The sequence below is a fragment of the Xiphophorus hellerii genome, chromosome 14 (genome assembly GCF_003331165.1).
Source record: "Xiphophorus hellerii strain 12219 chromosome 14, Xiphophorus_hellerii-4.1, whole genome shotgun sequence".
Lineage (NCBI taxonomy): Eukaryota > Metazoa > Chordata > Actinopteri > Cyprinodontiformes > Poeciliidae > Xiphophorus > Xiphophorus hellerii.
In genome coordinates this window covers 8,871,014-8,895,684 of record NC_045685.1, presented here as the reverse complement: position 1 = coordinate 8,895,684, position 24,671 = coordinate 8,871,014, and the positions used below count along the sequence as shown (strand labels likewise).

Below are 24,671 nucleotides of genomic sequence, written 5' to 3'. Positions count from 1 at the left end.
ATTGTGTGATTTCATATTTTTGTTCCGTTTGAAAAGCAACAAGCAAACCTTGCAATGTTACACAGATAGCAGTAAGATTTAAATATTTCTGTTTTCTACATTGAGCTTTATTCTGATTTATTTATGATTATTATATATATATATATTTGTTTGTTTTTTTGTTAGTACAAATGAACACAAGCAATTAGAACATTTTTACTAACTGACAGAAAAGACTGTAAACATTGTCTGGGTCTTGAATGCCTATGTATGTCTGTTCTCCTCTATTTAAGCCCAAATCTTTTGGGATTTTACTTATTTATTTGTACACTGAAGAAGACAGAGCACCAAAGAGCTTTCCTTCCTAGTAAATGTCCTTCCAGAAGAGGAGCCAAGGTGACGGAGACGAAAGAGAGAGATTAGCCGCGTTCCTCTGCTGCTGACCGAGACTTTCTGCAGATCCCGTCTTTGCCGACTCATCACTTGTCAGCCTCCATAGATCGTTCTCCATTCAGGCGTCATCTCTGCACTTCAAGCCACTGATACTCACAGACAGCGGCACAAACGTGGACTTTCCAAGGTGCAAGCGGACACGTTAATGACGACTAGAGATCATTTTTCCATTCGCTATGGCGCCCCTTTAGCACAGCGCCCCTATGCGTCGCATGTAGTACATACCCACTTTTTGCGCCACTGCCCACAGACATTCACTCAAACGCCGTGGCCGCTGTAAACCCCTAACAACACTTTTACTACCCTCCTTCTCTCTCTCTCTCTCTCTCTCTCGAGTTGGACGCTCATTTTCACAGTTCTCTATCACTGTAGCTTTGTGGAGGCGGTGCTCTTGAGTTGTCTCCAGACAAAGTCAGTCACTCAGTGGTGCGTCAGCATGACATTGTGGTCGTCTTCGGGCACGTAAAGCTGCGTCACAACGCGGACGTGAGAGATCTTCTTTACTGCCTTGTGAAACACCTGCTTCATGTCCCTGTTTTCAGCCAATGACATCCTGAGTGAGAGAAACAGAAGCTGTGAGAAAGAGCGTGGATGACGGAGGGAGAAAATTAGAATCGGTTTGGGTCATAAAAAATTGGAAAGGAATAGTTCTATGTTTTTAAGGAAAAATATTGTATTTACTTTGAAGCGTCGAAAGATCTGCACCTACAGAAAAAACAAGAGAGAGGTAAAGGAAAGAACAATGAGCTAAGCTTTAAGCAGAAATATCTCTTCTTCCTTGCAAACAGCCAAAAAATAGTTGAGTTGAAAGCATTTTTTCCCTTGGTAGAAAGTGTTAGTTTTAAAAAAAAAAAACAGCTAACAAACGCACAGGAAAATTACATATATCTTGTGCTTTCTCAAACGTCAAAAAATCTGGAGCCATTTCTTTCATCAAAAAAAAAAAACATGGAGAAGATTAAAAGTACAAGATCAAGCCCCCAGAGCAAGCAATTCCGGTCCCCAAGGACTAGTCCCATGCTGGTTTAAGTTTTGATCTTGCCTGAAAACTAGATTTAAATAAAAAGGTTATTTTGAGACTCCAGTACACCTTGGTAACATGTGGAGGAGGTACAAAGCGAATATATAAACCAGCTGTGTTTGGAAAGAACAAGATCTAGAACATGCAGGACACCAAACCAACAGGACCGGAACCGCCAACTTTCTGGTCTAACAACTACTATCTACGTAAACTACTTCTAGAGCATAAAGAAACACGCAACAAACACCAAAACATGCTTAAAAAGTCAGCCCTTCCAATATTTACCTTCCACACGAAGGTAAATATGGAGGGAGAATCAAATTTTCACTCAGTGTCTACTCTTTAAAGTCAAAGGATCACACACAAAAAAGGGGAACACACAGCAGAGGACGTCTGAGTACATCACCATGAAATCTTAGCTGCCCCTTAAAAGGGGTTTCAAAGAAACTCCCAAGTTTCCAGTTTGTCATGTTGAAGAAATGCCTGATTTATGTTTGAGGTTGATGAACATAGAATACAACACAATGAGCACAGAAGAAGTATAGAAATTTAAACGGTATATACCAGATATGGGGATTATCAGATTTCCATATCCATGAAAAACACATCTTTAATCAAGTCATTACTGCCATGTCTGCAGTAGGCAGATGTCAGGACCATTTCTTTATGAAGAATCAGACAGACAGACGATCTCATGGGTAAAGTCAAGCCAACAGACCAGGGCTGGTTTTTGAGAACTTCAGCAAACCTCATCAAACCTTTAAAAGTAGCCTGAGTACTTTTGTGTAATTTTTTATTGATTAGTTTTTTGGGGGGGGAAATTTGGCACCGTAGATTCTCTTATCTTTCAGTAGAACATTGTCAAATGGACCATGTGAAGCATCCCCTTGCAATATAACTATACAATTGTGGAATATCTGTATAGCGTTGATGGCTATGAAAGTTTAAAAGCTTTGACTGGTTTAGATGGCTGAAATTCATTCTGAAACCAGCCCAAATCTGACGAGCCATTAACATGACTGGTCCATGCAAATTTCTTGCTGATTCTTTAAACTGGAATTGCTCTGACTGCTCTCCACTGCAGACTGATAGTGGCAAACTATTATTTCAAAGACACATCATGACTTTTCCCATCAACCTAGTCAGCAACAACACGTTGCTGCCGTCGAATGAAAAACATGCTGAATTGATCATTTTGAAGGTGTGAAGGACATTTAGTACATGTTTTCAAGTGACAGCAGCGATGTGGTGAGCACTTTAAAAGACTTGTAAAGTAGAAGAACTGAGTTTTTTATGAACAAAAAAGAGAAGCTTTTCTTTTAATCCCACGGACAAAGTCCCCACAATCCTCACATGAACTGTCTTCAGATGCCACTGCTTTTAATAGCATTAAATTACATACTGATACAACCCAGGTTAAAGTCCAATAAGAAATTTTGTCAACAACTTAAGTCAAGCGCAGATAATAAGGCACAGTCAGTAAATGTGCAACTGCAACAAACATCTGATCTATTCCTTAGAGGGAAAAACAGTTGGATGTTTGAAAGGTTTCTAAATTTAAAATGTATTCAAAAATATTGAATAATTGAATAATAACTCATTTTAACTAATATATACATATTGTCAAAGCCAATGTTTCTCACCAAACTTGGAATGGGTTGTGTTAAAGAACAATCAAGTCTAAATAAATTGTGGTAACACCTTGAAGACAGTTCATCCCCAAACTATGTTTGCCAAAGGACGAGTCACGTTGCCAACCAAGCCAGTAATGTTATACATTTTTATAATGCATAACATTACCTCAGTTTTTCTTCTTTGCAAGTTGTTCCTGCTGTTGTTTCTCGGCTTTCCGTTTCTTGTACTGGGCTATCTCGGCCATCTGCAGCCCATGGGCCATTTGCCTGTTGAGACGAAGCGAACACCGTGATCACAGCACACACACACTCACGTTCTGCAGTCCTGCAATGGCATGTTTCTCTCTAAAAAAAACCAAACTTAGCCGTTCATTGTATTTTCTTTTTTGTTATCCAATAGGTCCACCATTTTAAAGAGAAGTGACTAAAAGGTAGGTTCCTTGGAGACTAATTTTATTGGAAAGTCTGTAAAGGACATTAAAAGGTTTGACCCAATGCAAGTTTTCTCCTTAAAGGTGTTTCTTCACATAGCAGCAAAATTCCTTCAAAATTTTCAACACAATTCTTCTAAGAATTCTAAGACAACCTAAAGATTTGCACATGAGTCCAATGATTGAGGAAATGGAAGAGTACTATTAGTGCAGTGGTTCCAATTAATCCTTTCCAAGGTACTACAAACTGATGTTAGGTCTGCCAACAGTTCCTCCTGAATAAAATATTAAAACTCAGATCTCATCACCACTACGGACCTCTGGATACAATATAGCAATTATACAGTATTTTGAGGTGTAGAATGTAATTAGGACAATTACTACTTGTATTCTGCCAGTCCAGGACTTTGTTTCCTCTTGTTTGAATTTACTCCTGGAAAGATGGCTGAAGATCTGTATCCCGTAGACCGAGGGTCTCAAACTGTAGTCCTCGAGTTTGACACTCAACTTTTAGACAAGTCTCTTGTCTAAAAGAGACTTGAATTAAATGGTGAAACTACCTCACTAGAATGCAGTGCCCTAGACCACAGGTGTCAAACTCCAGTCCTCGAGGACCACTGCTCTGCAACTTTTAGATGTGCCTCTGCTGCACCACACCTGAATAGAATAATTAGGTCATTAGAAAGGCTCTGGAGTACTGATCTACACAAGAAGGAGGTAATTAAGCCATTTCATTCCAGTGTTTTGTACCTGTGGCACATCTAAAAACTGCAGGACAGCGGCCCTTGAGGACTGGAGTTTGACACCCCTGCCCTAGACTGTCTGAAGTGACCAAACCTTATGCACCATCATTTACTTTCAAATAGCCTTCACTTACATGTGACAAGTTACTAATCTTCAACTTCTTCATACAGAAAGCCCAGCCTGAGAACACATCCAGCATTGTCTTCAACTTCATTAATTGCTCAAAGTATCTATTATATGAACTCAAATTACTGTTTCAGCCATTGGAGACCAAGGAGCTCCAATGTACTCAGCTCCTTGAGTACATTGGAGCAATGCAAGAGCATGCACAGATGATTACTGGAAGAACAACCCGTCACCAACTCCTTAAGCAACTATGTCTAGTAACTCATGTGGTACACAAGTATTCTGTCAGATTACCCCAGAAGAGAGGCAAGGTTGACTCAGTACCAGGGTTTACATTGTGGTCAACTTCTCCGCTTAACTGTGGCCCAGTGGAAGGAGGAGTCATCTTGCGATCTAAAAGTGATAGGTTGATTCCAGCTTCCTTCTCTCATACGTAGATATTCCCCTGAGAACGGTCCTTTATCCCAAGTTGCCTACCAATCAGACCAATGAAATACATTGGGAGGTCCTTGGATCATGAATAAACTCAATTCTCCCTGTTTTTGACAAGCTGATAATGTCCATCAAAACACTCCCCTGCTCTGTCACCAAATATCCAGAGCTCCTGATCATCTAGTTTGTTTGAACCTCATCAGAAAATAAAGATGGTAGGCTTTGTTGGCCCCCACTTACATTCAGATACTCTCCACATTAGTCCACATGTCCTTCCAGTGGCTTGAGTTGGTGAACTTACCTCCACAGTCTTGTCCTCAAATCAATTCCATGTTCAAAGTCTCAAGAGCCAGTTGAGCTGGCTTTAGGATCTGATAAGGATGGCTCCTGGATGCCTCCCTGATGAGGTTTTTCCAGGCACATACCACCAGGAGAAAATTCAGAGGAAAGCCCAGGGACTGTTTCTCGACTAGCCTGGTAAGGTTTTAGGATTTCCCTGGAGGAGCTGGCACAAAGTGAGCCAGCAGATGTTGAGTGGAGGAGAACCAGCTTATGACTGCGGACTCTGGTAACACTGGCAATGAGTAGCAACCACCAACAGAAGATTTAGTTGATTTTTATCTACTTCGGACACTTGGCATTGGATTTGCTAGGGTAAACTGAAAACCCCGTCTAGAAGAGACCCAAAAAACTTGTGGCTGCAGATTACGGATTGCTGTGAATACAGTGTGTGCATGCAAACAATGACCTAAACTCTGTTTCAAATCAAGGATGATAGTATTATAGAGTAATGTGAACTAATTTGAAACAAAAGTTGGAAATAATATGCAGAATTGTCACATTTATGGAGAGTGTGTTGTTTCTTTGAATGTTGCGTTTTCCCTATTGTGTGCATGTGTGTGGAGCTGTCTTCTTAAAATCAATTGTTTGTACAAAGATATTACTAGAACATGGTGTCTGTAACTGTGGTATGGTTGATTACAACACCTAAAACATGTACTGTACTTTACATAAAGTGTATAATAAAACCAGAACCATTGTATCAAAGTGATAGTGTGGATGCTTTTCTTGTTTACTGTACAATATTTTTTAATTTCTAATGAAATATTGTATCTTAATCTGTTTATAAAACTGTAAACAATATGATATACCCTCGTAAGATTTCAGATGGGAAGAGCAAGTTCATGCAAGGACCAGTATGAAAGTGGCTGATTTTGAACTTGAATGAAGAACTGATAAGGTTACTTGTAGGTAGTTATTCAAAACCAGTGCAGGACTCAGAATCTGGAGAGAACTTTGACCAGGGTGGAAAAATTCTAGCTATATAAGGAGGTGGGGGAAAGAAAAAGAGCAGAAAGACAAACACGAGGAAGGGATGGAAGAAACTCATCCCTACCCTGACTTAAGTTCTGGAGGAACCGGCAGAGGTTTGGTGAATCCATCTCTCCCTGTAAGCCAGTATGTTTCTTCTATTCCTTTTCCCTGAAGAAGAGGTAGAAACAAAAAATAATTTCTTCAAGCTTCTAGTCATACAGGTGAAATTATCTTTTTATTCACTGAAGATTTGTACTTTGACTTCTGTACGACCCCTCAACTGAAGCTTGTAGCCAAGATTGAGTTCCTGCAGGACCTTTACTGTACTCTGATGGACATGAATCCTGTAGGCTATCATAAGAAAAAAAAAAAATTAACATCAAAACATCTTAGATTACCTAACCAAAAAAGTGTAACAAAGAAAACAATCTGGAAAAAGCCCAAGTAAAAAGCTTTCCATCGGGTCAGAAAACCTATAGGTAAAGTGACACCTAAATGCAGATTGCAAACCTTAAGAAAACTGCAAAGACTTCAAATCCAAAGTTTGTGCTCAATATCAAGAGATTACAGTAAAAAAAAACATTGGGATTTTATTATTTTATTAAAAATCTGAAAAATTACATCATTTCAAAGCCATTTTTAGATTTTTTTTGTACCTTTTTATTGTACTTAAATCTGGAAATGTTTGGTTTCTGCATAGAAAGACTTAATCAATAGATCGGAAAATATGTGCCAGTTTCTTTAATTAGAACTTTATCCACAAACTTGTTCTCTGACTTGTGTGAACGTACGCATTCCACTGGACTCCATTCGAGAAGCGGTGGTCACCGTGTCTCCAAACAAACAGTAGCGAGGCATGGTGAGACCCACTACGCCTGCTACGCACGGACCTGCAACACACCACAGATCCAAAGTCAAGTTTCTCCCGTTGAAGAACAAAACATTTGGTGTACATATGGATCTTTGGTGTCTGGCTGAATGTCGATCGAAAGTCGGAGAACTCGACTTAAACTCCATTCTTTACTCACCTGTGTGGAGTCCTATTCGTATTCTGACAGGAACGTCTGGCATGTGCCTCATTTTGAAGGTTCCCACAGCGCTGAGGATGTCCAGAGACATGTTGGAAATTTCTGCAGCATGGCGGTTGCCGTTGGGGACGGGAACACCCGACGCCACCATGTAGGCATCGCCGATAGTCTCCACCTTGAGAAGGCGGTGAGAAAATGAGCACCAATTTCAACCACCTAATGTTACCTCTTTGGACACGAGATTAAATGGAAAAGTGGAACCTTGTAGACATCGTGGTTTCCTATAATGGCGTCGAACAGCGTGTAAAGGTCGTTGAGGAGGTCGACTACCTCGATAGGTTCACTGTTGGCTGAGATGGTGGTGAAGCCAACGATGTCGCTAAAATAGAGCGACACGTTGTCGAAATATTCCGGCTCCACTACCGCTCCCACCATCAAAGCCTCCGCCACTGATCTGGAGGGGTGAAAAAAAACTTTTAAATCAGTTTGTATAACCCAGGCCGAACTAAAAGTTCACTTTAAATGGACAATTGAGAGCGCTGACAAATCTTCCAACGGTTTTCTGACAGATTTATCAGTATTGTTTTCGTCTTTATCCTTCATTTTACCTTAAAAAAATAAAATTGGCATTCCACGCATGTTTCCTTGTTCATTCATATGAGTGGTAACGTACGGGGGAAGCATCTGTGTCAGCAGCTTCTCTGTCTTCTGCTTTTCTATCTCAAGCTCCTCCGTTCGCTCTCTGATCAGCTCCTCCAGGTTAGAAGAGTACTGCTCGAGCATCCTCAGCATCGAGTCTATGATGTTGGTCTTCTTCCCTTTGTTGATGTTTTTGAACTGAAAGGACCAGAAGCGCATGCATATCCAACAGAATTCGTTTAAAAAGTGTACTTTTAAGTAGATTTTGTTAGAATTAACATGAAAATATTCAGGCGCAACTTGATTGGAAATAAAAAAAGAATGACCTGGTCAAATATGTCCTCAAAGGTCGGCCTCTTGTCGGGCTGTTCGGTCCAGCATTGTTTCATCAGCTGGATGCACTCCATAGGAGCGTAATCTGGACTGACCACCGGACGGCACAGAGGTGGAGGCTTACGAAGCTTTTCTAATATTTCTGAGGACGTAAAACAGGAGCTTAGCAGGGTTCTCCTCTTTCAAATGATGCTAAAATCTGAACAGCAGACTTGAGTCTAATACTAGACGTTGGAGATCATTTATTTTCCCACAATTTAAGGTTGTTTGAAGTACTTTTGAATTGTCTTAGAAATAAATCAATGATTTAATAATGATTTGACGTGAGAGAATGTAATGTTGTGGAGTTTTAACACTTTTACAATAGATACCCATTAACGTTGTATGTAAATTTTTTTAAAGAAGCAAAACCGCCTATGTGTTGTTTATTACACATGATCCATCTTGTTTATGGATATGTTATAAGAAAATAGCAGATTCATTTTTCATTATTTCATTATCCAGAGCCTCAAAAAAAACTTATAGAACATAGCAAATAGAAAGGTTTTAGCAATATCTATCATCAAACAGTATTTTCTTCTTTTTTTTTTACAAACTATATTTTCAAAATATGTGAATACAATTTTTTTTTTTGCTTGAAATTCTCTTGCCGCCCCATAAGTTATGCCACCTTGGGTGGTGAGTCATATCTGCTAATGGGAATGTCCAAAAATGAACAGCATACCTCATAAAATTGACTGTTTCTGATCTGATTTCCTTTTGCAAAAGTGAGCTGATCCAGTAAAATAAGATGATGACTATCGAAAAGTACTCAACACACCTTTATTTAAAAAAACAAAATTGTTTAAAAAAAACCAAACATTTTTAACACTATATATTTTTATGTATCTGAAAACTATATTTACTTCCATTTTGCTGATCTAACTGACAAATATTTTAATCCGTTTAGCTGATTTTAAAATGTTTGATATCTTGTGCCTTCCGTCATCAGCAGTACAACCAATTTTGCAAATGAGTTGTCTTGCCTGCGTCAGCCAGGTCCAGCATACAGAACGGAGGCCCTCTGACCACGACCTCCTGCATTATGATAGCAAAGCTGTAAACGTCACTGGGGAGAGTGCCGTGGAGTCCCGGATGACTGGCTCTCAGGATCTCTGGAGCCGTCCACAGCAACTCTTCAACAAAAAAGTGATTTAATGTCCTACTGTTGCTACAGTTTGAGAAATTATCTGCTACAGTGAGACCGCAGGGTCCAGTTTTCACAGCGTGAACCACACAGAAATTAATTTTCAACACTGCAGGGTTGCAGAATGAGCAGCTTTCAGAAAGAAATCAGAATCAATGCTTCTCTATTTCACAAATCTATGAAACGCCTGGTCAAAACCTAAACCACAATTCAGTGTAAGCAAAAGATTGGTGTATATTATCTTTTTTATATAATTAGAGTACCTTTTTCAGAAGTTATAACAAAGTTTTCCCTGGAAGAATAAGGAGAAGGTGTTTGCCATATTTTCATTGCTTTTGTTAGGGTCAATAATGTATTTTGTGTTCTAATGAATACACCTTCCCCAAAAGTAAGTAAACTGTCCAGGTCCTGAAATGAAATAAATAAGTAAAAACTCTGAAAAAGCTTTGTATCTGTTACCTTCTGGACGCGATTCAACGAAGGGGAACCGTTGTGACTCCAGAACCTCGTTGTAGCCGTAGTCTGTCACTTTAAGGACAAAACGTCCGTCCACCACGCAGTTACGAGACTTCAGACGGGTGTGACACACGCCACGATGATGAAGGTACTTCATACCCTTTAAAATTGAAAAAAAGAAAGTAGGTGCAGTTTCGTCGACTTCTCTGTTTGAAATGTTGTCTTCCACCTAAATTCCCCGCATTGCCGTTTACCTTAATGAGGTCCAGCAGCAGAGACGATTTAAACATCCAGTCGAGTTTGACGTCGTCGTTCAGCAGCAGGTCCTCCAGGCTTCCTCTGGAGCAAAACTCGGTGACGATGGCGAACACACCGCAGTCATGGAAGAAGCCCAGGAAAGGGTTGACGTTCTCGTGACGCATGTCGTTCATCTGCAGGAGCAAGGCAGCACAAACCTACTCGTGTAGTTTCGCAAAACGTTGGGTTTTAATTAGCCTTCCCACGCAGTTCCGCTCGATTTTAATCTAATTTCACTGCTTTGTTTGAGATTTCTCCGACTGACCTAGATTTCTTCGGCAGTTTGAACCGGGCAATGACGTCAATTTCCTACTGCGTCAGCGCCATTGCTAGCCTACTGTAGCAATGCGCCATTGCTAGCCTACTGTAGCAATAGCAATGGCGCCGAAGGTGGTGAACGAAGCCATTGAGTAAGTGTTGGCCAGGCTTTCAAATATTAAATTAACGTTAAAAGCTGCCTAGTTCTGCTTGGCACTTATTTCTTCGCAGTCTGAGATGAATGTCAACAGCACAGGCAATTTCCAGTAAGTTTCATAGAGTTGAACTGGCGCATTATGTCAAGGCGAAACGTTAGCGATGGGGTAAAATTCAAAACTCAACAGAGTCCACACATGCAGGAAGAAATCTGTTTTATCATAGGTGGTGTAAATATACTCAATTTTGAAATCATGAAATATTCTGATTTATACCAACGAAATATATGATTATAGTTTATTATGGTATTCAACACTTCTAAATCAACATACCTCAGTCCTTGCAGCCTTTCTAGCAAAGAAATGTTTATCTACATGTCAAATGTCCTATACAAAACCCCCCCAGAAAACTTACTAAGCCCGGTGTTTGGGTGGTAGGGCAGTCATTCACCCGTGGCCCGTCGTGTTTTTGAGTTTAAAAATGTTTAAAGTTGACAGGAAATTTTAAAATATCAATTGATAATTCTGTGTTATTGAAAGATTGGAAGATTAACAACTGAACACCAACTATAAAGTCTTAAAAAAAATGCTAATATTTTAAAAAGACTTAAATAAAAAAGCAATGCTTAGCCTGGTGGCCCGCCAGGATTATAATACACTTTGGGAAACCCTGCAGTATACTGCTTTAGAAAAAAATAGTTATGCTCTTTTGTATCTCTCATTATTTTTACATACCAATTCAAAAACATCGCTGGTTTTAGGGTTAATGCTTCGAAACCGGCCATCAGGTAGCCTCTTCAGCCACGCCCAGTCACCCTGATCAGGAGAAAGAGTGTGGAATTAAAACTCCCCTCAAAGTTTCACACACTAACTTTATTCTTTTTACATACTGTATGTACCTAGTTTAGATTTAGGCAAAACAGATTATGTACTCTGAGCTACGAAAGGGACAGACAAGATAATATAGCATTTAAGTGAGGTTGCTCTTCATAGATCAAGACGTCTCAAAACTGTCATCTTATTGCGCTGATGGTCATGCTAAATTTACCACTTATCTTTTCCAACTGAAAGTGATGATGTCATGTTCTTAATCTGGCATAGATCTAGAAATCTGACCTCAAAAATGACAACGTTTGAATTCTCGTATGTGGCCGGAGACTGGGAGGAGGCGGGTGTGTTGAGGCTGCGCTCAGACGTGCTCCGGTCACCGCTAGTCCTGCTGTCATCTAGGCTCAGCTTCTGTGGATAGCAAATTGTTACCGGTTTAGAAAAGTATCAGGAGTAACAAAGTGCGAGTGCATGGGTTTAAATCAGTGCTTCTCAAATCCAGTCCTCAGGCCCCCCTGCTCTGCATGTTTTAGATGTACCTCTATTCCAGAACAGCCGATTCAAATGATGGCATGACCATCAAGTACTGCAGAAGCCTGTTAATTACCAAAATATTCAATCCAGGTGGGTGGCAGAAGGGAAACACCTAAAACATGCAAGGCAGGGTGGCGTGGAATTGAGAAACACTGGTTTAAATAGTACAAAAAACATTGAATTTAACAATAATTTTGGGGGGATTTGTGATGGGAAAATAGTGTTTTCATGACACAGCATAATGGCTGACCTTGTTACTAAGTGACGGGTTAATAAATGTGACGTCTTGGAGAGTAAGCAGGATCTTGTTGGGACCTCTGACCATTCGAATCTGATTGACGCGTCGCCTTATAGGGAGTCAGTGAAAAAAAAAGTTAAAAACTTGTTTATGTTTTGTTGTTTTTACCTGTTAAAGATTCCTAAAATTCAGATTCACTGTAGCTTTAGATTAATAGTTTCTATAGGTGATCTCGTACTTGATGCAGTACAGGAGAGCCACTGCGAAGACAGAAGCAGCAATAGAACCAAAGAACATGCTGAAAGTCAAGAGCAGATCCACTCCTGGAAAAGAAAAGAAAAACAGAACAGACTTTAACCTATAATGTTATCCAAAAAACTTTTTATTTTGTGAAAGGAATTCTGAAAAATTCATGTGCGCTGTGCAGCATACAAATTCATTTAAAAGTAGATCAATTAACTGCAGCAGATCCTAAATACGTATATACACCCTGAATAAATGTTTTTGTGGTTTTCCTCACCTCCTGAGCAGATGACCCCGGGAGTAAACCAGCAGGCAGCATCCCTCCTGGGCCCATAGCCTTGTGGGAAGTGAATGTCTCGACCCAGGAAGCGAACCATGCTGATCTCCATGTCGATCCTGCCATTGATTAGTGAGATCAGTGGTTAATTGAAGAGGGTGTAGTTTATTAGGCTGTTCTTTTTCAGCAAATTGTTAAAATATGAGAGACAGCTAAATTCTGAGCTGGAGGAAAGATGCCATGCTCCGTATAATATTAGATCACCTGGAAAATAATATACAGTGGCGTCTCCAAAGGGGGTTACAGGGGAGGCCATTGGCCCTCTTAATAAGAGAATAATATTAGTATCATAGAAAGCCATACACCTACTTCGTCAATGAAGACATAAATATAAAACCCAATAAAAAAATTAATGCAAAATAAATATTATTTTAGCTGTGCTCCCTAAAAGTTTTGCTAGCCTGGTCTGGCCACCCTTATAAAAAGTTTCTTGGGACGACACTGATAATGTAAACAAAAAATACTTAATTTTGATTACTTCTGGCTACTACTACAGGTCATAGAACGCAGGCAACTTATTGTATAATTCATTTCCTGGACCTTGCTTTGTACACTGGTGTTCAGTTCACGTTGTATTGTTTACTCAAACAAAAAGGTCAAGGCTAAAAAACTTTAGAAAAGAAGGCCCACACAATTAACACTTCCATACCAAACTTTACATTTAACTCAGTCAGTCAGGCAAGGGACTGTCTTATTCATTTGTTATTTATCTTGGTGGAGCAAACTCTTTGTTGCTCATTGGAAATCATAAAACACTGAGACCTACTTGTATGTTGGCATGAGATTCAAGGTAGATCCATCTGTGTCCAGGATGAGGTAGTCCAGCTGAACGGCTCCAGAGCTGCTGGTTTTGATATGGTGACTAAAGCCCTGTGAATTAACGAAATGTAAAATCCTATAACCTCTCTTTATCTACCTCATGTTATGCTGAAATTAGAAAAAAGTGGTTTGGTGTTATGGACTTCTTGGGTCTATCTGTACCTGGAAATCCAAATTGCGTATATGTTGTGCCAGGTTTCCTCCAGACATCCATACCCCGGACTGACGAACGCGATGCACTGCATGAGCCATGAACAGAATAGAGTTGTAGATGGTTCCAAACAGAGGGGATACCTGGACCACAAAGAGAGATGTCAGCTGTACTTATTGTTCTTAAGACAAACTAACCCTTTGAGCCTCTTTTTGAGTCGTAGGGTGTTTTCACACCTAATAGTCCTGTAGACTCGGTTCAATTGAGGACCAAAATTGCAACATCTTTTACATTTCCAGATGGTGCGCTTCACTTTCACACTGCACTGTCAAAATGATCCAAACCACTTTGCCTGTGGTGACTCTGCACCAAGAACTACTGAAGGAAAAAGAAATGAGAAATTTACCTTCTTCGCAAAATGTAAAGAAAAATGGAATGGCGTCAGATTTTAGTGGTTGTAGGATTTCTCTTGTTTTTGGTAAAGGACCCCAAGCCATTTCTCCCACTAGCTCGAGACCCGCGTCTTTGATTTGGTTCCATTTACCCAGAATGCCCTGTGCTATAGTCCGCTTCCTGCTTTTGGAGCAGTCTACGGTCTACTTGCATCCACATATGCATTCGAACCACACCATAGTTCACTTTAATTGAACCGAGATCTCAGTTTTTAGGCATTTTTGTTCCACATCGGAGCTACATTGCGCATTCACACCTCCCCAAATGAACCGGACTTTGTAGGCAAATGAACTAGAGTTTGATTAAAGCAAACCGTACAGGGCTGGTATGAATTGATGTACCTGTTGGGGCTTCAACGTTCTTGCCACCTCTCCTCTCTCCATAGCTTCTCTGTAGGCGTCATAGAATGACACCTGGGGGGAGTCGATGGTGATAGTCAACATGGCATCGTAGGCCCGCAGCAGTTTGCTGTTGTTCTTCACAGTAGGGTAGGTTGCATTAATGTATGGCAGGCTGTAGAGCAAAGTGTCATAAGGTACAAACACGAAGGAGCCGTCGATCATCTGCATGTCGTAGGCTGTTTCCAAGAGGAGCTTCTGGGCCAAACCGCCGATGAGTACCGAGTGCATGCAGAGGATCACAGCTAGGACAGAAAAAGACGACTGGCCTCAGAGACTGCCTGAAGGTGTCTAAAATGTCTCTTATAAGATTAGGCATGCTTTTGGTCAACATTACTATATAAAATATGTGGAACATAATAAAACTATTAGAATATAGTTTATGGTTAAATGACAAATTTATTTATATTTTCTTGCTGGTGTACGAATCTTAACACTAATAATTGCAATGAAGAGGAAACATTGGCATGAAGTGAATTTTTATGACTAACTCAAGACAACTAGTTTGATTCACAGAATTGTAATTTTACAACCAAACAGAGAAAGTACTGTACATCAGAGTAACCCTGTTGAATGAATAACCACAGTAACCTCATTGATGCTACAATGTTATCTCACTGAATTATAGTGCTTCCAAACAAAGATATTAACAAGTTAAAGGTGGATTAGGCTTACCTTGGATTGCTGTTTGATACGGTTCTGGTTTGTATCCAAACTACAAATCTCTTAGGCAACATTTCTGCTTAATATCTGCTCGTCTCTTGACTCGCCATACAGACCTCAATCTTACAATCTTACATTGGCACTGGAGACTTTCATTCCTCCTTTCTTGGAGTTTGAATTGAAATTATTATTATTATTATTATTTATTTGACATATTTCTTAACTACAGATCTGGAAATTTACATGACTAAAGTGAGGCACAAGTTGGGAAAGATGTAAGAGAAATGTAATTTGCCTTTTCAGGAATAGTTTGTTCCTAGTCCAATGAACATCCCAAACTCTTTCCAACAAGAGCCATCAGTTTTACCTCGTATTTCCTTCATCTTGCGGACCTTGGCCAGCGTTCGCCTAATGCCATGAGGTGTGTTTTCCATAAAACTGACAAATCTGACGTTCATCCCATGGCTTCTTAAAGAGTCCGCCACCTAGACATGACATAAAAGATTTGGCATAATATGTCTGCACATACTGGTAAAAAGCTGAAGCAAGTTTGGCTTTGTCACCTATAATGCAGCTTTCTACTTTTACATACAACTTTAAATTGTTGGTCTTCTACGTAGAGTGAAAATTGACAAAAGACAAACATTCAGACCTTGGTTGCTGTATCCACCCAGATGTCATCAGAAGAAGAGATGATGCCAATGTGAGCCCACCTGAAGTAGGTCATGACACTGTGCAGCACTGCGGTGGGTCTCGCCATAGATCGGGCAAACGTTGGATGGCTACGGACATCATCTAACTCATAGCCCACACAAGCCCAAGGAAATATTGCCTTATAGACGAGAGCACAGAGAAGAAAATATAGCAGCTTCTTTAACAACTGTTCTAGTTAAGAAAAGACAACTTCTGTGGACAATAGTTACTTTGTTCCAGCCTTTGCTGAGCATCGAAGCAGCATCACAATATCCAGGGTTGACTGGTCCAATGTAACCAGAGGCCTTTGTGTGGAAACCCACAAATGCCTCCAGTGCCCTGGATGTTTCACAAGGCTCCTAAACAGAAATATTCAATCAACAAATTGATATCTAAACCTAAGTTGACACAAGAAAACCAATGAAATAACCAAGAACTTTAAAACATCCAATTGTTAAAGAAAGAACTTTCACTCTACCTGCAGCACGGCATAGCCAAACGTAGCAGCGTAGGACAGCGAAGGGTCTCTGTTGATGCGATTTACCGCCAGCTGTGCCGCAACATTTGGAAGTGCCTTGGCAAAGAGCCGGTCACACCCCCACGGTCCAACCACTCCGACCCGAAACAAGACTGCATGCGTTTGGCAGGGCAGTATGCACAGAGCAGTAAGGAGGGTGAGGAGGATCCTCAGGAGACCATTTCCATGCAGTCTGAGAAGACTTGAAGGTTGTGGAAGGAAAGAGCAAGGACATGGGGATGAAGAAGATGATGTCGGTGTGTGATGATGATGGAACGGGGCGACACTGGGTGTCTGCTGTTTCCGTGTTGGAAGTAAGGGGATGAAGTCATGTTGTAGCTGAAGCATCTCACAACATTCAGTCCCCTGGAGTTCAGTAGAATCTGGATAAAGAAGGTCTCCCCTGCAGTAAGGAATGGAGAAAAAACATATTGTAGAAACGTTTATGCGTACTCATCAATTTTGGAATTTTTATTCCAAAATTGCAATTTTCTTACAGCAATTCTCTTGCCAAAGGTGAAATTGATTGATACATAGTTGGTTGCCTTGTGTTGCCAAGGCTTTTAAGCCTGGGTAAATTGTTACTAACAGGGTTAAAGTGAGAGTTTTTGAAAAGCCACTCCAGAAGCTAAATATGAACTGGTTTGATTAATTCCAGAATCAGTTTGAATTGGGATGAGATTCAACAACATTCAGCCAGCTAGTTTTAAAATACCAGAGCATAATGTGACTACCGCTGTGCTTTATTGGTGGTACAATCTTTTATTTTATTTTGCTGTTTTTTAAAAAAATCCAATCTTGATTCCACCAAACAAGGTTCCTAATCAATAAAAATGAATCATAAAATCTTTCAGGAAGCATGTTGTGCTTGCCTGGAGTTACTGCAGGTAAGCACAGTTATATACTGTATAAAAAGCAAAGCAAACAGCTCTGTGATAAGTGTTATTTAAATATAAGGAAGTTGTGATTAGTTTTTGCAAACCTATTGCAAATACTAATCACACGCTTAGCCAACTATCCCATCGTTTTTTCTTAATTTCCTTCACTTTATCTATTCCTATTTATATTGCGGGTGTCATAAATACATGTAAAATATCTTACCATATACTGAAGAGACGGACTGTTGTTTTGTTTCTCAAAGGCAAATCTTCTGACCCCAATGAGCAACTTAAGAAGCGATTTCATTGTTTCTTCTTTTCAGACATAAAAATCTTTAATTACAGTTGGTCCACTCAGCACTAGTCTAACATTATTAACCTAACAGGTTCTCTACATTTTGACTAACCAAACCTCTAAGTCCGTATGAGACGAACTGCACTGAGTGTACGACCTGTCCTACCAGATTATGTCAAATCCAATCAGAATCTTTAGAGATAATCATTTACATCAATGTCATCATAATACTTTCTTTTACTGTAGCTTTTATTAATTGTTCTTTGTTAGGATGGATTGTGGATGCTAAGAATTTAGTTGTATTTTAATAATGTAATATAGTCTCTCTTTTAAAAATGCTTTTAGGAATAGATGAAAAGTCTAGACAAGAACCTTGAGACAACAAAAACCCTCAGAAAAAAAACAAGAAATGACAAGGAAGCAACGCGTAGGACATGTTGGTGATGTGCATTCTCTCTTTGAACACTTTGATTTATTTTATTTAACGATTCATTCAAAGGCTTCTAGAGAATATTCTAAGAATATCTAGTGAGGTCATGTCTTTCTTTGAATCAGGTGAATCAGAGCAGGAAAAGACACATAACCAGAGGTCCTTGTAGGCCTGTAGCGGGCTTTTGCATGATTTCAAATGTGTAACTCAAAAACCACAAACTCCTCTGAATGAAACTATAACAACACATCAAAACTCTTATCTCGCTTGGTTCAAACCATAATTTGAAACACTGAAGCAGACGTTTTGTGCGAGTAGGTGCAGAAATGTTTGTAGATTGCTGGTGCTTTTGTCTCCATGTGAGCAGACCAAACATGACTCGAGCGCACGGCTGTGAGGAATGTTCTCCGGACACTGAGGATTTCTTTGTTTTGTCAGAACCGTGCTACTTCGTAGATTTTACTGGATGTTACTGAAAGATATCAACCTAATGGCTACAGAAGTATTATTTATCTGGCATTCCTTACTGTTGGACATGTCTTCCTACTTTCCAGCTGTGAATCAAAATCAATTAATCCTTTAATTTTTTGAATTCTGTGTCCTGCATTCTCAATGCACTTTTTTTATCTTTATTTATTTATTTATTCATTTATTTTTCAGATTATAAAATGTTTTATATCATCGATTACACAGAAGCTTTAGTTTCAACCCAAGTGTTTTTCATTTACAAATCATAATAAGAAAGTATATGGATAAATAAACTGCGACAGACTGACAACCTGTCCAGGGTGAACCCCGCCTCTCGCCCGAAACGTTCGCTGGAGACAGGCATCAGCACCTCCCGACCCCACCAGGGACAAGGGTGTACAGAAAATGGATGGATGGATAAATAAATTCAGATTAGTAATATTTTATGAAATTTAGGTTGTGTTTTGCCTTTTGCCTCAGAACTGCAGTTTGTTAAGCAAAAGATAAAAAGGGAAGAAAAACAGAGAGAGAGAGAAAGAGAAAAATTAAACAGGAACAAACTCTCACCTTTTTCTTTCATCCTGTTTTAATTGCATATCTCTCAAAGGCACCGACGTCCTCTGAAAGCTAGAGGGCAGTATGATCCAGAAGTAGCCAAAATAAAAAGGCAGTTTGGCCACTGATGTTTCTAGGGAGAGTGCTGATATTTTTACATTTTTATCTGGCTCCTTTTCCCATCTTGAACTTTTAAAACTCAACAATTTAAAATAAGAATTTAATATAAAAATACTTTTTTTAAAATAACTAGGTCTTTTGAGTACACAATGCAGCACTGTTCCAACCCTAGCCATGGCAAGAGAAGTACAGCAACGTTTTCAGCAGCTGTTTTCATAATAAAGTTACATCACCTCAGACTGAACCAAGACAAATCAGTCCAGATGTGAAGACTTGACCTGCCAGATAAACTCTGACTCTTTCTGTAATGCACACATTGTCCTGCCCCGTTAAACGCTTTCACATACTTGCAGCTATTGTTGAGACAGTGCCTTGCAAAAATATATGCAAATTTTTCCATATTCCAGCCACAAACTTTATCAAATTCTATAGGAATTTAATGTGAAAGACCAACAGAAAGCAGTGGAAAATTGTTCATGTGTTTCCGTCTTGATGCATATTCCTCTTTACTGTGATACTGTTAGATAATTTTTTGTGAAAAGCCTAGATTTTTTCCTTCTTTCAATCTAGTCCCACATTCTAAAGTACCATTCTAAACTTTTAATCCTGATTTATTTGCATATTTAGTAAATGCTGAACTTTAGGCTCAAAAAGTACCAGTAAGACTTTTTTCAGATCTATTTATTATTGTCATTTTCGTACATTTTTCACAGCTTCAGAGAGCTCACATGTAGTGACCTAAAAGGCACATGTGATTTATTGGACGTGATTATTTAAAAGTCTGCTGGCAGAGGTTGATGGAGGGCCTTCGGAAATTATCAGCTTCTTCCCACTTCACTTAATGATTTAAGTGAATTTAATATTTTTAAATTCTTATGGATCTTGACTCGATCCATAAGAAAAATTACAATAAGATAAATTGCAGTCCGTGGGTGTCATGTAACAAAACATGGGAAAGTTCAAGGCTTATGAGTATTCATCACCTGCCAGTTGGATTTCTCGGATGGTTAAATCATCATTGTAAGACCCACGCTTCAAGACTGAAAGCTTTAAGAGGAATAATTTCATGCGATTTTTCAGTTTTCAAATAGTTTCGTGCAGCAGTGTTTCATGGGCTCGACACACGGGGAGCAAACAACTACAGCGAAAAGCGATGTGTTGGGTTCACCTTTCAGGGTGAAAGTTCAAGTTTCACCCTGAAACTTCCATAAAGCAATTTTCTTTTTTTTTTTGTAATTCCAATTTGCGCAATAATATGGTCAATGGAAAAGCAGCTATTGTTCAACTTTCTTGTATTGTGTGTACCTTTACGTGTACAAGCTCGGGAATTTACATGCACAAAGTTTGTTGGTCGCTTGGCTGGAGGAGTTTAAAGCGATTGTTGCCTCATTGTACAAGTTCCATAAGAAATGAATGGAGGGTGAGCGATGTCGCTCACCATGTGTTGAGTCCTTAGACCAAGGGTCTCAAACTCCAGTCGTCAAGGGTCAGTGTTTTTAAATGTCTCTCTACTTCAGGCTCCAACACTAATTCGTTAGCAGAGCCCTGTATAGATTGACTGCATGCTAGTGAGGTAGCTCAGACATTCCAGTGTAGGGCAAGAGACAAATCTAAAAGTTGCAGGACTCTTGTCCTCGAGGAGTACAGTTTAAGACCTCTGCCTTAGAGTGATACGTCTTACTTTGTCAACACTAAAAAAGACAAATGCTGTCAAATAAGTTCATAGCTGCAGGCTAAGCAGAAATGATTATTGCTTATGTGACAGAACTGGTGCATAGTTGCACAAGAGGCATCAAACAATAAATCAAAACAGTCGTTGGAATAGCTGATCTTCAGGTAGACTTCTACCTGAAGATACATGTTCATGAACTCCCCTGAAGCCGAGTTCAACCCACAGGTTCATATGCCATACCAATGCTCTCCTTATATCCAAGTGTTGACAGCCTCTGGCTTTAGCAACTCTTTGAATTGATCGGGAGCTCTCTTTTCATGACTCCTGATGAAACGGCCACTTAGCGTTCACTGACGGAGAACCTGTCATTCTGAAGACACGCAGGCACCGGAGGGACTCTGCGAGACCTAAAACAGGATGAGGCAAGTTCTCAAATTCCACCAGTGACGTCATCTGTGTCAAAGCTTCTGGTTGTGATGGAAGACTGCCGCCGGAGGCCTTTTGGGATAACAAGCTGCGTTTGCATTTTAGCCAATTAAGAGACAATCCCAAGACAAAAACTACGAACACAACAAAGGGCTACATTTGTTTTCTTTGTCTGAGCATCAATGTGCCTTGTTTCACTGATTAACAAGAGAAGTTCCCAACCACTGGCTTGTGCCAGGTATGTCCACGTATGTTAGCAACAACACTTTCACATCGACAGTGTATCATTTCAGACACGTCAGCAGGATTCAATAAATACCTTTGCAGTCTTTTCTTCTGACTCTTGTCCACTTTGTTACCCCAGAACCAAACATGGAGAAGCAGAATTCAGTTTTTATGCTCCACTAATCTAGAACAAACTTCCAGAAAACCTCAAAACTGCCGAAACACTGAGATCCTTTAAATCAAGGCGTAAACCCTGCATGTATAGAGCTGCTTTACAACAATACTATATCATGTTTTTGTACTGTAAAGCACTTTGAATTGCAGTGCGATAAAAATAAACTTGACTTAAAACTTTAGCTCGTGTTCTGAATGTTGGATTTCCAGGTTATTATGCCTTAAAAGCTTTTATTACTAAATCTGTGAAAATAATTGAATTGAATTTAACTGGGCCACATCACCCTGACCTCAAATCTGATCTGATTCTAATTTAAAACCTTTAATGATATATTAATGAGAGACAGGTTTGCGAAGAACATGCCAGAATCACAACTTTGAGATGCAACATTTTGTGGTCTCATTTTCCAGAGTTGACCTCCCTTACAGAATTTCCCCTTTCCTGAATGATGTGTCACATAAATCAGCAGGCCGGACTCCCTGTTGCTTTCCATCTCAGCCAGTTTACTTTGGAGCAACAGACAGCCAGATGTGTGTCAGGGGGGGGATGCCTTTACTCGAAAGGACTAAATTTATTAGTCATCTAGTCCCAAAAGTAGCAGGGAAACACACCCACAGAGGCATCCTGAAGGCCTCTGATGATCTAACACAAGCACACAATTTGGATCTCTCACTGCTAGTTTTGCAATGGTTGCCTTTTTTTGGCTTGTTGAGCTGTTTGTCCATCAGATAGCGTCTGTGAGGCAGCTGGATAAGTGGCCTCCACATGCCCAGTAAACCGATGAGAACCCAGACAGCGAGCTGCTGGGGTTTTTGTTTGTGACTGTAACTAAGGATTATCTGAAACATCCCACAAATCCTACAGATAGCTCATGGAAAATACAGAGATAAAGCACTGACATAAATCAGCAGGGGCGCGTCCAGAAAGTTTGGACCCCATTTGCTCAACTGATTTATTTTGACGTTATGAAGGTGGACATTACCCCGGTGGCGCCATTGCTTTTTATTTGATTAATCATTTGAAGCAGACCTCATGTAGATCTAGATTTTCCTAGAAATGTTCTTTTCATGAACTCATGGAAATATTTATTAATTTATGTAATTTTTAAAATGTTTATTTTCAAAATGAAATGTTTAGTTTCAAAACGTGATTAAATAAAATACTGCGTTTATGTCTTTCATAACAAATATTTTTAAATTTAGAGAAATTACTCGTTCATTTGGTATGCCCAAATAGTGAAAAAGAAGAACAAACAGTATATATATATTTTGTCCCATTTTTTGATTACATGGTCATAATAAAATTTAGTAATTTTACTCTTTGAAAATATCTCCAGCTTGTCCTTACAGACACCCATTGATTGCACTAATGAAGCTACAAGACGCTGCATTGTAGTCGGTGTATTGCATCGTCTTTTCAACTCTATCACAGACAAAACGAATAATGACATAAATGTTCACAAAATGCCAAACAATGTATTTTCTCAAAACAGAAACATGCAGAAACAACTGCAAACACGTGAAAATTATCCCAAGCATATTGTATTTTGTGTTACATTTACAAAACTCCCAGATTTCGGAGAGACCTTGGAGGGAACACAAAATGGTTACAAGAAATCATGAGGATGTGAGAAAATAATTGAACAAAAGCATTATTCTTTTCCTCAACAAAATAACAGGGAATAAGATATTTTTCACAAATATATAAGAAGCAGAATTCTGCAGTCACTGCTGAATATTCTGCTTAGTTTCGTAGAACGCTGCTTGAAGCAGGGATTAGAACCAGTCTTGAAGAAGGGAAATGGAAAGCTAAATGGGCTGCCCACTGGGAGCTTCGCAGCCAGAAATAGAGACAACAGATCTAAAATCTTGCTCATGCATAAACTCTGTATCAGAATGTGCATAAGATTACATAAAACAGTACAAAAGGGAAAACTGCACCTATCTAACACACTTTTAAGCTAAAAGGCTCTAGTTTAATCTTATTAAAACATCTTGGAACTACATCTGGGACACCCAGCACTCAACCCCCCAGAGCGTTAACCCCTCACTTACTGAAACAGAGGTTTTCCAGGTCAAAGTTTGGGATTTGTGTTTTATTCCGGGAAGTTTCCTGTTTACAGTCAGCAGTTATCTGGGGATTTCCAATCAAGTTGTAAAAGGTTAATGTTGAGGGTAATTTTCTGGCAGGACAACTAATAGTTTTTTTTTTTTTTTTACAGATGTCTGTACTTTACTGCACTGTAAAAAGAAATGCATAAAAAAATTGTCAATTTACCATAGAAATATGAAGGAACTTTCCGTCAACAATTTTAAAAGCTGTTTTTCTATTTTATGGAATATTTGTTAATGTATCATGAGATATACTTTGTAATAATATGGAAAATATCAGTTCTGGATTAACAGAAATGTAAATAAATGAAACATGATAATCAAGGTAAAAAAAAATCGGCTTTAATGTTGACGAGAATGTTCGTACAATTAATGGGAAATCCTTGTAATTTCCTCCGGGACATTTTTGGGGGTTTTTAAGGAAATGTTTCTTACAGATTGGCAAATTTTTAAAGAGAAATGTGAAGGAGGTTGCAAGAAGACTTGGGAATGGAGACAGGCGATGGCCCTAATATAGTCAAAGCTGTAATCAAATGGTTTGCTGTGTAGTTGGATGGAGGGCCTGGAGTCTGGATCCCAAAGCACTCAGTGTATCACTAGAAAGAGTTTTTATTCTGCTTTCTAAAGAAACTTTTAGCTAAACTTTCACAGATTTGAACAAAAAAACATTTATGGCATGATTTTATCATAATGGAAAAAAACTGTGCTGGCATAGTTTCTCTGTATCTGAGCTGAAAATGTTTCTCTAGGTTTTTCAGTTGCATTGTTATCTCTCTAATTTTGTATCTTAAATGTCTATCAACTCCATCTGCCTTCCTTATAATCTACGGTTCTGAGCAAAAGTGTCGCGTCAGCTCAAACTTTTTTGTATTTTACTTCCAAAGAGCCACAATTTCTAGAGGCCTTCACATAAATGGGAACAATTTGAAACAAATGGCTGAAAGTGTATTTATTGC

General features: G+C 39.3%; 1 protein-coding gene across 1 annotated transcript; it reads right to left on the bottom strand.

The window, feature by feature from the left end:
* Nucleotides 1-872: 872 nt before the first annotated feature.
* gc2 (guanylyl cyclase 2) lies at nucleotides 873-17,644 on the bottom strand. Its single transcript, XM_032582110.1, has 26 exons — nucleotides 17,462-17,644; nucleotides 16,322-16,763; nucleotides 16,074-16,202; nucleotides 15,803-15,982; nucleotides 15,518-15,635; nucleotides 14,431-14,732; nucleotides 13,648-13,779; nucleotides 13,433-13,536; nucleotides 12,607-12,725; nucleotides 12,325-12,409; nucleotides 12,099-12,195; nucleotides 11,603-11,725; nucleotides 11,222-11,302; nucleotides 10,031-10,207; nucleotides 9,780-9,936; nucleotides 9,160-9,309; nucleotides 8,128-8,276; nucleotides 7,836-7,999; nucleotides 7,424-7,616; nucleotides 7,163-7,337; nucleotides 6,926-7,024; nucleotides 6,391-6,485; nucleotides 6,217-6,302; nucleotides 3,254-3,354; nucleotides 1,114-1,137; nucleotides 873-985 (listed from the first exon to the last, which is right to left on the bottom strand). The coding sequence occupies exons 2-24, from the start codon at nucleotides 16,706-16,708 to the stop codon at nucleotides 3,255-3,257; spliced, it is 3,402 nt and encodes a 1,133-aa protein (XP_032438001.1). The 5' UTR covers nucleotides 16,709-16,763; nucleotides 17,462-17,644; the 3' UTR covers nucleotides 873-985; nucleotides 1,114-1,137; nucleotide 3,254.
* Nucleotides 17,645-24,671: the final 7,027 nt, after the last annotated feature.

Coding starts and splice junctions, on each gene's coding strand:
- gc2 (XM_032582110.1), bottom strand. CDS start 16,708: ATGCTTCAGCTACAACATGACTTCATCCCCTTACTTCCAACACGGAAA. Junction 12,196..12,324: donor GCTCTCCTGTACTGCATCAA/GTACGAGATCAC, acceptor ACTCCCTATAAG/GCGACGCGTCAATCAGATTC. Junction 8,277..9,159: donor GCTGGACCTGGCTGACGCAG/GCAAGACAACTC, acceptor TTACGTCCTCAG/AAATATTAGAAAAGCTTCGT.